The 14071-nt window shown below is 36.9% G+C and overlaps 1 protein-coding gene across 1 annotated transcript in view; it reads left to right on the top strand.

Annotated features, from left to right (window-relative positions):
* igf1ra (insulin-like growth factor 1a receptor) overlaps window positions 1–14071 on the top strand; it is a 195121-nt gene that overhangs the window by 157673 nt on the left and 23377 nt on the right. Inside the window, 4 exon segments of the mRNA XM_062042591.1 lie at window positions 6713–6996; window positions 7079–7221; window positions 10915–11080; window positions 11151–11253. Coding sequence (XP_061898575.1) covers window positions 6713–6996; window positions 7079–7221; window positions 10915–11080; window positions 11151–11253 — 696 coding nt within the window.

Raw genomic sequence — 14071 nt, 5'->3', positions numbered from 1 at the left:
TGCTTAGATACAGAAAGAGCTATTTAAGGGGAAAGCGATTATAGAGACTGTTACAAGCAGGGCTGTGTGATATGTCTAAAAAATGTTTTGTATTGGTTAGGGTTGTACGGTATACCGGTATTAGTATAGTACCGCGATACTAATGAATCATTTTCGGTACGATACCGTCTTTGAAACGTACCGGTCCCGCACCCCCCCCCCCCGCGCCCGCGTCGAAGTCACGTTGTGACATTGCTGGTTTACGAGCAGACGAGCATGTTCGGCAGCACACAATCACTGAGTACTTACAAGCAGACACAGTGTGTAGACAGAAAAGGGAGAACGGACGCATTTTGGCTTAAAAACTAAAGATAAAGGTGAAGTTATAACGCAGAAACGCCTTCAGGAAGAGGTGCTTTAAGACATGGCTAGCTCGCTAGCGGCTAACGTCCATCCGCCGTCGGCAGTGTTTTAGCGACTTCTAAATCACTAATCCTCGCCTCCATGGCGACAAGTAAAGTAAGCTTCTTACAAGTATCATCCCTGCAGGATGAGGAATAGCTAAACATGTTTCACTACACACCGTAGCTCACCGGCATCAAAATGTAAACAAACGCCATGGGTGGCTCTACACCTAACATCCACTGTAATGATATAAAGTACAGGCACGTATCTAGTCGATACTACTCTGATTACGTCAATATTTTTTGGCATCACATCTTCTTTCGTTTAAAAAAAATGTATATTATGTTTATAAACTTAGGAAATATGTCCCTGGACACACGAGGACTTTGAATATGACCAATGTATGATCCTGTAAATACTTGGTATCGGATCGATACCCAAATTTGTGGTATCATCCAAAACTAATGGAAAGTATCAAACAACAGAAGAATAAGTTACTTGATTATTACATTTGAACAGAAGTGTAGATAGAACATGTTAAAAGAGAAAGTAAGCAGATATTAACAGTAAATGAACAAGTAGATTAATAATACAATTTCTACCACTTGTTCTTAATAATGTAGACAAAATAATAGAATGATAAATTACACAATATGTTACTGCATACGTTAACAGACTAATTAGGAGCTTGTTTGCTTACTTACTACTAAAAGACAAGTTGTCTTGTATGTTCACTATTTTATTTAAGGACTTAACTGCAATAAAAAACATATGTTTAATGTACCCTAAGATTTATTGTTAAAATAAAGCCAATAACGCCATTTTTTTGTGGTCCCCTTTATTTAGAAAAGTACCGAAATAATTTTAGTACCGGTACCGGTACCAAAATATTGGTATCGTTACGACACTAGTATTGGTCGATATTGATAATATCGGCAGAAAAATACATTAAATGTAAACTTTTTTATTTAAAATGTAACCGTCCTCTGATTATAATCCCCTCAGCTATCAAGGCAGAAAAGAAAGGAAATGTCAACACAAGCACTCAAACATTCAATGCAAACTAAATTCTAAAAACACATTGAACACTTAACATTAACCTTTTAAAATTATGGTGCAGACATAAGGAATATGTAAGAATTGTAAACAAATAGTACAACGTGTGAAAATGTAAACATAGAGAAACCTGAGAAGTACTATTTTTTGCAGGTTTAGTGCCAGGAAGTTACAGCTGTGCTCTAAAGGGTGTTGTGGTATTACGGGTCTTAGACTACGTTTACACCAAATCAGATTTTTTTTTAAATCAGATTTTTTTCCCAACTGACTGTTTACACCGCAAGTAAAATGTGATCTTTATCTGACTCCAGTATAAACGCGCATAGGCCCCAATGTGGCTCCAAAGTGGCCCCAAAGTGGCCTCGACGTCACTTGCAAGAGCAGTTGGATAAAGTAAAAAAAAATAAGGGAAGTTGTCCAGATTCCTAAAATAAGCAAGGAAGTCAGTACTATAAAAATGAGTTTTTTTTACGTGGAAATAAAGTAATATAATGTATAAATGGATATATATAGTGTAAAATATTTGGGAGGGTTGTAATATTTTTATGGCTGTTAAGTAGTGGCATCACGGACATCAGCGTGGATCTACTTTTTAACTCACTCAAGTAAACAACTTAATTAATGTATGTAACGCTATTTCTTCAGAATCAAACTATATATTCATATATATTACATATAGCCTAATAATTGTGCACTATTGACTAGAGATGCACGGAAAATTTGGCAAACGGAAAAAAGACTTTGCTCACCGAAACTGGATGTTATAATGAAATATCCACTTCCACTGGCGGGCTGCGTCTTTCCCTGCGCACACCAATGACGTAGCTCACCCAAAGCTGACGAAAAAGTCGCATATAGATCGCATTGCCGTTTGGACTGAAGACACATTTGAAAAGATCGGATTTGGATTACCTCCTAATCCGATTCGAAGCACTTTGGAGAATTTAGAATGGCAAAAAAAAATGTAAACAGTGTAAAAGGGGTCTTTGTGGAGACGAGAGCTTTGTATAATTATTCACTGTGGTCCGTTTGGAAAAAAAACAAAAAACCTGCCATACTTTCAAGGTGACATTTCCTGTTTTATACACAATGTGTTTGCTCTATGCAGTACTCATTTTTAATTCTCTTCTCACTCTATGCAAAGAATCAACAGCCAGACAACAAAATGGCGCAACCAAATAAATAGTTGATACTGTTGCCTGATTGGCTGTCAGTGATCACTTCCTGCTTTGCAGAGAGCGAGTGCCTTTGTTCATGCAACCGCCTTGCTTTGCAACTCCCGGTTTCTTTCGACGAAAAATAAATTCAAAATGATCGAACGGATAACCCATTTTTTATTGATAGTAATGACATTACTGTCGCAATATACTATATTGATATTCTTTTATCGCCCAGCACTAATTGCTTCACACACTAATTCAACTTTACATTTGGCCTTGACAAGCATTAAGCTTTTTTTTCTTTTCCATAAACTTGATGCCCTGTTCTGATAAAAACCTCCGTAATGCTAATGCACTTTGGATGCACTAATTACCTCTCTTTCCATACTTAAAGGATGATATTAATCCTTGGCAAGAACATTTAATGCCAGTATACATCTTGTATCTGTGTACTGTATCAATATCTTATCAGGAATCTTCTTGTCAGTCAATTGAATGCCATTAGAAAGCCTGTGTTGTTAAATGATGCCCTGTCTGTAAGTCAGTGTTTGTCAACCTTTTTTGAGCCAAGGCACATTTTTTCCATTGAAAAAATGCGGAGGCACACCACCAGTAGAAAACATTTAAAAATGTAACTCTGATATTGACAGTAAAAAGTCGTTCTTGCAATTGTTGGATTTGACTTTAAACGATAACAGACCATGCCTTACTATACTTGTCTCAAAGTAGGTCTACTGTCACGACCTGTCACATCACGCCGTGACTTATTTTGAGTTTTTTGGTGTTTTCCTGTGTGTAGTGTTTTAGTTCCCGTCTTGCGCTCCTATTTTGGTGGCTTTTCCTGTTTTGTTGGTGTTTTCCTGTAGCAGTTTCATGTCTTCCTTTGAGCTTTATTCCCCGCACCTGCTTTGTTTTAGCAATCAAAAGTCTTTAATTATCCTTCTATGTAGGGACATTGTTGATTGTCATGTCATGTTCGGATGTACTTTGTGAATGCTGTCTCTGCTCCACACGCTGTAAGTCTTTGCTGTCGTCCAGCATTCTGTTTTTGTTTACTTTGTAGCCAGTTCAGTTTTAGTTCCGTTCTGCATAGCCATACCTAAGCTTCAATGTCTTTTCTAGGGGGCACTCACCTTTTGTTTACACAAAGCAATTAGCTACCTGCTGCCACCTACTGATATGGAAGACTATTACACAGTTACTCTGCCGAGCTCCAGACAGTACAGACACTCAACAACGGCACATTATTTGCAGATTATAATTACAGTTTGCAAAAAATATTTTTAACCCAATTAGGTGAAATTACATAATCTCCCACTGCACACTAGACTGTATCTCACGGCACACTAGTGTGCCGCGGCACAGTGGTTGAAAAACACTGCCGTAAGTAATATGCCTTTATGTGTTGTGCCAATTGAAAAGGTGGCAAATATTTAAAAAACATCTTATTCTGCTGTTTCTTAAAGTGCAGCCATTCCAGTGTCTGAGTGTAGTATGATCTTCATATCTTGAAAAATAAGGCTTGCGATCATTGAGGCCAGAACCGTAACTCCAAAATCTGGCACCAAACTCTATCCCGCAAGATGACAATGCTCGCCCCCACAGAGTGGTGTTTATCAGAGACTATCTCCAGAATTTGGAAGTAAAAAGAATGGATCGGAGTGACCTCGAGCCAACGAAGAACTTGTGGGATCATCTTGGGAGTGCTGTTCGTGCGAGGGTGACCAACATAACCACGTTGCTCAAGGACCGGACTGCCATCCCACAGCAGTGTGTGACCAGCATGCAGAGACACTTCCAGGCTGTTGTGGCTTGTAGGGTTGTGGCTCAGCTGTTGCTCATAAGCCTTTAACTATCAAATTCACCAAAGAACAGTGAACAAGAGGTAACAACAGCAGTAGCATAGCAAAAATATCAAACAAAGCACATCCTTCCCACAGATGGATCATTTTGTAAGGGAATAAACAGGCTTTCCAACGGTATAACATCTATTTTATTTGTCTGTAGCTTTATTGCCAATGATCTATGTTTGTCCACTGATGTCTTGAACCAAGTGTGTGCACTTTATTCACATTTCATATTTACATGCTGTTGTCCAATGCAATAGTTGCCACATAAATCATTCAGACAGGGAGAGGAAACAGGTGTTAGCAACACTAGCATCACTGTGAGCTACAGTGCTAACATCACAGTCACATTTCAACAGCAACATCATTCTTTGTTAGTCTCATCACTGAAGAACAACAACACGATCAACTCCCACGTCTGTCGCTGACTGAGTGATATTTAGGGATGGGGAGCTTTCACATTTGAACCAACATGGTACTAACTGGGAATCTATACTGGTACTCAAAGGTACCAGTTTTCGCTACTTTTATGTGTTGATGTGGTAATAAATGTTATTTTGTTTAATAATAAATACATTATACTTAACGTTAAACACAGATTTAATAATGATGTGCTGTCCAGGTGTTTTATCTCAGTTTCTTATACTTTTTAGTCTCATTCTTAAGTAGCGTATTTTTCGGATTATAAATCGCAGTTTTTTTCGTAGTTTGGCCGGGGGTACGATTTATACTCTGGAGCGATTTATGTGTGAAATTATTAATACATTACCGTAAAATATCAAATAATATTATATATCTCATTCACGTAAGAGACTAGGCGTATATCTGCAATCGTCTTTCAAATTTCTATTCTTGGTGTTGGATTTTATCAAATAAATTTCCCCAAAAAATGCGACTTATACTTTAGTTCGACTTATATATGTTTTTTTTCTTCTTTATTATGCATTTTCAGCCGGTGCGACTTATACTCCGGAGTGATTTATAATCCGAAAAATACGGTATGTCTTCATTTCAGTTTGTCCTAGGTGTGTTGCTGTAGTCAGGAAGTAGTCTTTGCCATTAGGTTGAAGTTGTATGCGCCAGTCTTGTCTTTTGTTGAGCCCTACCAAGTGTTTATACTTTAAGTATTGTAATGTGTATCGTAGTTGTTGCCCAACGATCCATGTTCTTTTGCTTATCCTAAGTTGGGTCGCGGGGGCAGCAGCCTAAGCAGAGAAGAGCCCAGACTTCCCATAAAGCATATCTAATGTAAATTAGCATCGAGCTAAAGCATTTTGAAAAACCTTACTTTTGAGCGCTTTCTATCATGCATGCTTGCTGTGTTGGCGTGGAAAATTACCTAGAGTCCACTACAAATACGCCTGATGATTGAGTCGCTTACAACCAATCGTGACATCACGCGCATCACAGTTATCGGAATATCAACGCTTTTTTATTAAAGCTCTCAGCACACATAAATCTTCTTAAATTTTGGACTATTTCTTTGTCGTGCAGGTGCAAATAAACAACATCTCTTTGATAGTAGGTAAAGTTGCATTTTAGCCTCATCCCTCACTAGAAGAGTGAGTGAAGAATGCACTACCGACCTAAATCCGAAAGAGAAAGACATGACACAGACATGTTCCTGGTGGTTGTTTGAACACACTGCAGCTAGTCCTGGATAGTCCCACTCCTTAGTGCTTCAGTGCACGCAGGATTCTCACAGGAATGAGGCAAAAATACAACCTTACCTACTGTAAGTAGACCAACTGTTTGGATCCGTGTCACATTTCCAACTCAAGAATCAGACTTTCCCCGCCAATGGCATGCCAGTGTGAGCCAGCTACCCCGCAGCTTTCACAGGTTTCTGTTAGCCTTGCAGCTCTCTTGCGCCGTCAGCACCTGTCTGCCCTCGGTAACGACAGCTTCTGGCATCATCGCTCTTACGGGCCTGGCTCCACTTTACTGTGATTTCCGTGCAGCCGCATCCAATTTGTCATTATCATTCAATAGCCTTCATTTTTTTTCCCACCCCCTTTCTCTTAGCACACCATCATCTGTCTGCCTCGCTGTGATCCGTCTGAGCTCATCCGGCTCCACAGCTCCGTGGGGAGTAGTTTAGAGCATCTGGACCAATGGCACGCACTCATGCAAGCATGTCCAGTGGGATGTTACTAAGCGTGGTGTTAAAACATTCAACCGTGATTAGTTATAATATGATTTTCTGTTTCTTCCTGTCAGTTTTACTCTAAATGACATTAACTGCATTGTTACTCTGTTTTCCAGGCCGCAAGACCGTCGCCGTAGAGATGTCTTTGGCTTGGCAAACAGCACCCTGTTGCATGATGGGGACTGGAGGGGCAACAACACGTTTGGCCCAGGTGACAACAGGACAGGAATTCCTCCTCTTATTGAACACCCCTTCTCGGAAGACAAGAGCACGGCGGAAAGTTTGGAGATTCCCAACTTGAGACCCTTCACCGTCTACCATATCGACATCCACGCCTGCAACGAGGAGGTGGGTCACTGCAGCGCGGGCGCCTTCGTCTTTGCCAGGACCAAACCCGCAGGTAGGAATCTTGGTGATGCCCGGGTAGGATCGGGATGTAACGTTCTCGCCGTCATGTTGACGGTGCGTGTGCATTCATCCAGATAAAGCAGATGACATTCCTGGAAAAGTGATCGCCGAGAGGAACGACAAGATGGAAGGTTGTGTGGTGCTGCATTGGCCCGAGCCCATCATTCCAAATGGGCTCATCCTGATGTATGAGATCAAGTTTCGTTTGGGGGCTGAGGTAACACAAATCATACCTCCATCTTCTATATTATCTTTGTATCATCATAAAACTTGACTAAACCAGCTACTAGCACACTGATTCTCCACTGGAACTTGGTAACTAGCTACATTTGTAGATGTTCAAACATTGACGATAAAAATATAGCACAGTCCTTTGTTTATTGCCGCTAAATTGTTCCGGACATGATTGCGATAAATAAATGTGTCAATAGCTAGAGCATAAAAAAACCTTTTTAGGACCTTCTAAATATGTTTTTCAACGTTATGATAGCACTCAAGACATAAAATATTATCCTTTAAACACCTTTACACTTTTAATCCAATATAGTAATGCTTAGCCAATAAGTGGCCACGATATTGAACAGCGCACTCTGATTGGTTTGGTCTCCTTGGTCTGGGAATTTTGTTTTCAGTACAACCTGTCTAAGAGCAGACACACAGTGACAGGTTAGACCAGAGGTGTCCGACTGGTTTTCATCGAGGGCCGCATCCAGAGGGCCGCTTGTAACAGTGAATATATATATCAATATAAAATGTATACTCGCCTCATAGTGTTATTACATAATTACCTATGCATTTGATTATTAGATTTTTTTTTTTACATACAACTTGATGGATAACATGCTTTAAATTATTTCAAAGTGCGAAACAAATAATTAAGTATTTATTTTCTCTCTTTTTATTTTTTTTACAAAATATATGTATATAGATATCTGTTTAATATATGTATATATTATTATATTTTTATAATTATATATGCATATGTATATATATATATATGCATGTATATGTATATATTTATATGTGTATATATATATATATATATATATATATATATATATATATATATATATATATATATATATATATATATATATATATATAGTGTATATATATATATATATTTATACATATATATGTATATACTGTATATATGTGTGTGTGTATATATATATGTATATGTATATATATTTATATATATATATTACTCTTTCTCATACTACTATATATATATATATATATATATATATATATATATATATATATATATATATATATATATATATAGTAGTATGAGAAAGAGTAATATATATATATATAAATATATACATATACATATATATATATACACTATATATATATATATATATATATATATATATATATATATATATATATATATATATATATATATATATATATATATATATATATATATATATATATATAGTAGTATGAGAAAGAGTAATATATATATAAATATATATACATATACATATATATATATATATATATATATATATATATATATATATATATATATATATAGTAGTATGAGGAAGAGTCAAATGGACTACAGGTTCATCCCAACATGCCTGTTTCGTGATTACCCACTCATCAGGGGGAATCCACTCATCAGGATTCCCTAATGAGTGTGTAACCACGAAACAGGTATGTTGGGATGAACCTGTAGTCCATTTGTCTTTTTCTCATACTACTATATACAATGCTCTACACCCACGTATTGAGGACTGTTTTACAGAAATCAATAGGGATTTCATTAAAATCCCCTGACGAGCAGGGAAACCTGTGAAACAGGCTTGTAGGGATGATATAGCCTCTGTGTTTTTTCCTTTACCTAACGTATATTCTTCTCTACCCCGGTATTGAGCACTGTATAACGGATAAACCACAGAAACCTCCACTATACAGTATATATATATATATGTTTCATGCATTACAATATGTGTTTCTGTCAAATTGGAAATAACGAATACATTTAGTAAGAAAGATGAATTATTTTATTGACAAACTTTATTTCCAGGATTTCGCGGCCCAAATTAAATAATATGGTGGGCCAGATTTGTTTTTGATACCAGTGGTGTGGACAGAACAGGAAGACTGAAAGCGGCCAATGCTACTGTAGAATTGATAGTTTTAGTTTTTTCAGGCATTTTTATGCAATAAAATGCTTCATTTCGGACGAAAAAATTGTAGAATATGCTTTAAGAAAAAAAAAAAATCCCGAAAAACTTTTGTGATGAGGTGAAGCTGTAACATTTGAAGTGCGACGTGGCAACAGACGACTGTGCAGTTAGTAATTTCTCGCTTTACTGCGTCTAATTGGTTCTAAATAAGATTTTTGTTTAATAAATTCAATATTTTCATAGCTAAAGCATATTAAAACTGTTTACAACTTCTAAATATGTTTTTAAATATTATTACAGCATTCTAGACATGAAATAGCACCTAAATAATCACCTTTACAGTCACAAGCCTTGAGTGTGTTTTATCTGCCAGTAAGCATCATTACTCTGGTTGTCGTTAAAGCTTTAAATATTTAAATCCATACACCCACAACACATCTCATCTGCTTGTGTTATTGTGAACGACATAATCGATGTAAGATCAATGTACAAACAAGACAGCGGTCGCAACTTAAGAGACTCACGTTTTTTTAACAGCCTGAAGTAAGTCGACCTCTTACTCGTCAAGCTGAGAACAACAGCAGAGCATACATCCCCCCTTTCACAATAATGTGTGTTGCGCCAGAGCCGGTCTGACTGTGCTAACAAAATAAAGGTTTAAGAAGAGGACCTTACACAAGCATAATGTACTTAAAGCATACATTTACACAATTATGATTTTTTTTTTACCCAACTTGTCTAAAAAGATGTATTGCACCAATAAATGTGAGGATTTTCGCATTTAATTATGAAACATTTTATTAAATGTTATTTTTACACAAAAATAACACACTCTATGGTGGTAAAATAAGTGTAAAAGGTTACAAAATGTTTTTGATTTTTTATATTGCTGTTGTTATTTAAATGTATTAGTATTATTATTATTTTACTTGTTGTGGTTTATTCGTTACTAATTTATATCTATTTTTTTAACTGTATTAAAATTTTAGTTTAGGCGGTACAGTAAATACTTAATATTTTTAAATTATTGAATAATGATGTAATTAATAGTGATTACAATATCAATCAAAATAATTGTGATTTTTATTTTTGCCAAATTGGCCGCAAAAAAAAAATAAAAAAATAGGGTGAAGCGAAAATGTGAAGCGCAAAGTGACGAGATATTATGAAATGTCTAAATTACTGTTTATTTTGTGCTGAATTGATATTTCCTCCATTTTCTTTTATTTGCGTTTTTATGTTCGTCTTCGGTTTGCGCTCTGAATAAGGGGAAATATTCCAAATCATTTGTGTAATTTTGACATTTCTTTGTATTTGAATAATTTTTAATGATGTGCTCCTAAATTGACATTTGTGTGGGAAAATGAGTTTCACGTCTCCAAAAGTGGAGTGTGAGTTGAGAATATGTGATGTAGCCCACGCAGCTACAGTACAACATTTTTTTTTGGTCATGTCATGTTTGCAAGGCCACTTATTTTGCCTGGCATGATTCATGCAGCACAACCATATGTGCCCCAAAGGGCAAATAAAAATGCAAGTTAATTGGCTTCTCAAATGGCGACATTTAGTCAGACACCAAATGACTGTAAGACAACAGTAAGGATTGTAAATTAATTTTGCAATAAACCATACAGCAGTGAAAACAAATAGAAACAGCGCCCTCTTGTGATAGACCCTGTCATTGTTAAATGCTTACATGCTCCAAATAAAACCTTATTTGTTGTCTTATGGGTGTAACCTTGCATGTATTTTCTCTCTTTCAGCCTGAGAAACACGAGTGTGTGTCCCGTGAGCAGTACTACAGGCACAAAGGAGCCCGACTCACCAACCTTGGCGCTGGGAACTACTCCGCCTGCGTCCGTGCCACTTCTCTCGCAGGGAACGGCTCCTGGACAGAGAGCGTGTCCTTCTACGTCCCTCCACCAAATCGTAATACTTGCACTGTAACAATAATACCGAACATCAGTGCTAATGATCCCTGTGATCTCTCCGCCTGTAGGAGACAATGGTGTTGCTGTCTACATGATCGTCATCATTTTCATCATTGTGACGCTCTTCATCGCTGGCCTCACCACCATCCTCTACTTTGTCAACAAAAAGAGGCAAGTGCTTTCTTTCATCAAGTCCCTTGAACATGTTATTCTGTTAAAGTGGTACAGTTGGTGAGAGAGGGATCTGGTGCCCCCTTTGCAGCTGTAATAGCTTTCTGCAAGAATGTGGTTGTGGGTTTTTATTATCCAATCATCCAGTAGAGCATTTGCCAGGTCAGAGAGCGCTGATGTTGGACCCGAGTGAGTGTTCTCGCTCACAAGCTCTGCTCTAGTTCATCCCTGAAGGTGTTTGATTTGCTTGAAATGTACATTTGAAGGTGAAATTCATATTCCAGTGCTACAAAAAGTGAAGATTTAAACAAGGTTACAATCTGAAATCAATAACTATTCATCAAAAGTGGTTGTACGTTTGACTGATTCGCTTATTTTATGTAAAATGTAGTAAAAAAAAAGAAGGCAAAATACACACCATTTTAATCAGGCTTTTTACTGATCATCTTAAACTCTTACGTTTTTTATTATTGTATTGTGTTGTTTTCTATCTTAATTATTAATATTATTCTCTTCATGTTATGTTATATTACCTTATTAATGTATTATTTATCTTATTTATATATATTTTTTAACATATATTTTATCATATGTTTTATACTGTTTTTTAGATGGCTTTAATTGTAGTTATTCTCCAGTGTGGATGCCTCAAAAGTGGCGTTTTTTCTCAAATCCTCAGTGTCAATATTCTGTGTCTGTGTGTGTGCACGTGTGAATGCCTGTGTATGTTTTCTTGTCTTCTAATTTTTTTTGTATAGCACTTTATGTTTGCCACTTGCCTGTGTATGAAAAGTGCTATACAAACAAAATTTGATTTGATTTAGTAATATTGATTGTACTTTAAGGAGGAAACAGCATGTTGTTTTTTATTCCAAAAGTGTCAAGGTTAACAAGATCTTGTTACATTTAACGGCTTAAACATTATGAGCGCTTTTTTTCCCACGTTAACGTCCTGCTCCCGTTCCTGCATTAGCTTCATTAGCTGCATCGCCACCTACGATCTTATCTGTTTATAAATGAGTAGCATAAATGAATATTACCAGCTCAGCATTAATCATATTAAAATACAAATCAAATGAGCTGTTAAACAGTCTAATTTACAAGTGACAACATAATGGGCCTGATCTACTAAAATCAAAATACTACGCTCTAGCCAGCGTGTGTAAACTTTAAAATGTACTATTAGTGGGTGTGTTGCGTGTGATCTACTAAGATTGCGTGCACAATTGATAACTGGTGCAGCCCTATTTAAATGAGGTTTTTGCATGTACTATGCAGCTTTCACCATGGAGACATTTATTTACTGCACATTCCTGTTATCATGCTCCTACCTGTGGGGCATTTTAGGAGTTATGCAGTGCATCTACCAATGGAACCCACTTTTTTACCACATTGAAGATGCAAGCACTAACTTGGAGCCTGTATTGGAATGTTCCAGATGCAAGAAAATGCATATCACAATACGTAATTTTTTTCCATATAGGAGATATGTTAATAATACTTCTTCTGTATGAAAAAACGAACATCGTTAAAAAAAACGCCAGCAGACACCAAAACTAATCAATTTAATTTGTCTTAATCAGCCCCGTAAGTCATCCAGCAGCCATACAATTTAAAAATTATATTGCTGAATAGACAATATGTCTATTTTTTTTTTTGCACAGCCCGTGTTGCAAAGAATACATAGGAAGGAGCTGCAGCACCTTTCTCACACCTATTTCTGCCAGTTTGCACATCCTTTGTAGGATGGAAAACAGTGGCTACAGAACAGTTTTAGTCTTGATAAATTACACATTGAGTGCTTAATATTTTCATTTATATTTTTTCTTCCCAGTATTGTGGTCATTCTAATGATCAGTATATAATCTGCATATTCATGAGGAAAGACACGCAAAATGAATTGCAGTCCTGAATAACACAATGCTTTGTGAACAAGTTTAGTGGATCAGCTTTGCATAGGATGTCAAGTTTGCACGTGTTTTAATACACGCAAACATTTAGTAGATCAGGCCCTGTATGTCCAATTAAATCTTTTATGTATTACTCAAAAAAGGCTAAATAAGCTAAGATGTTTGAGTGGGGCAACAATACCCCAAAGTTGTGGGTTCAGTGCCTTGCTCAAAAGTAACAACAGCAAAAAGTAGATTTATTTTGAAGGCCAAATTGGCCTAATTGGTCCCCGATCTAACGCCTAGATATCATTGAAAGAAACTTGCTGCTACTATTAAAGTAAAAAGTACGACAGCACTTGTTGCTGAATGACACCAAAAAGCAGCATCACGGAGCAAAAACACTTCCTGAGCTACAAAATAAATCAAAACATTTTTCCAACAAGCCATAGAAGAGCCGTATCAGTAATCAGGGGTGCCCATTACGTCAATCGCGAGCTACCGGTCGATCACGGAGGGTGTGTCAGTCGATCGCCTGCCAGGCATTAAAAAAATAGACCTAAAAATGAGCGATCATCAATCTTCACCAAGACGTCACTTTCGTCACTTGATTGACATTCACTGCACCCGAGGGTCTTGTGAGATGACGCTTTTCTTATTAAGAAAAAATGACCGACAGGAAGGTGAGAAACACTTTTTATTTCAACAGACTCTCGCGCCGTACCTGCTGTCAAAACTCTAGAGACCGACTGCACAGTTCCTATCTTCACAATAAAAGCCCTGCTTCATCTTGCCTGTGCTAACAAAATAAGAGTCTCAGAAAGCTAGCGCACACAAGCTAGCAAGCTACGAAGTTTGAAGGCAATGTATTTCTTGTAAAGTGTTTAAATTTGAGTATAGAAGCTGGACAAATAAGATGCCAAAAACCA

Source organism: Entelurus aequoreus, linkage group LG03 (assembly GCF_033978785.1).
Source record: "Entelurus aequoreus isolate RoL-2023_Sb linkage group LG03, RoL_Eaeq_v1.1, whole genome shotgun sequence".
Classification (NCBI taxonomy): Eukaryota; Metazoa; Chordata; class Actinopteri; order Syngnathiformes; family Syngnathidae; genus Entelurus; species Entelurus aequoreus.
The sequence above is the reverse complement of the archived record's forward strand: the minus strand, read 5'-3'. Positions and strand labels throughout refer to the sequence as shown.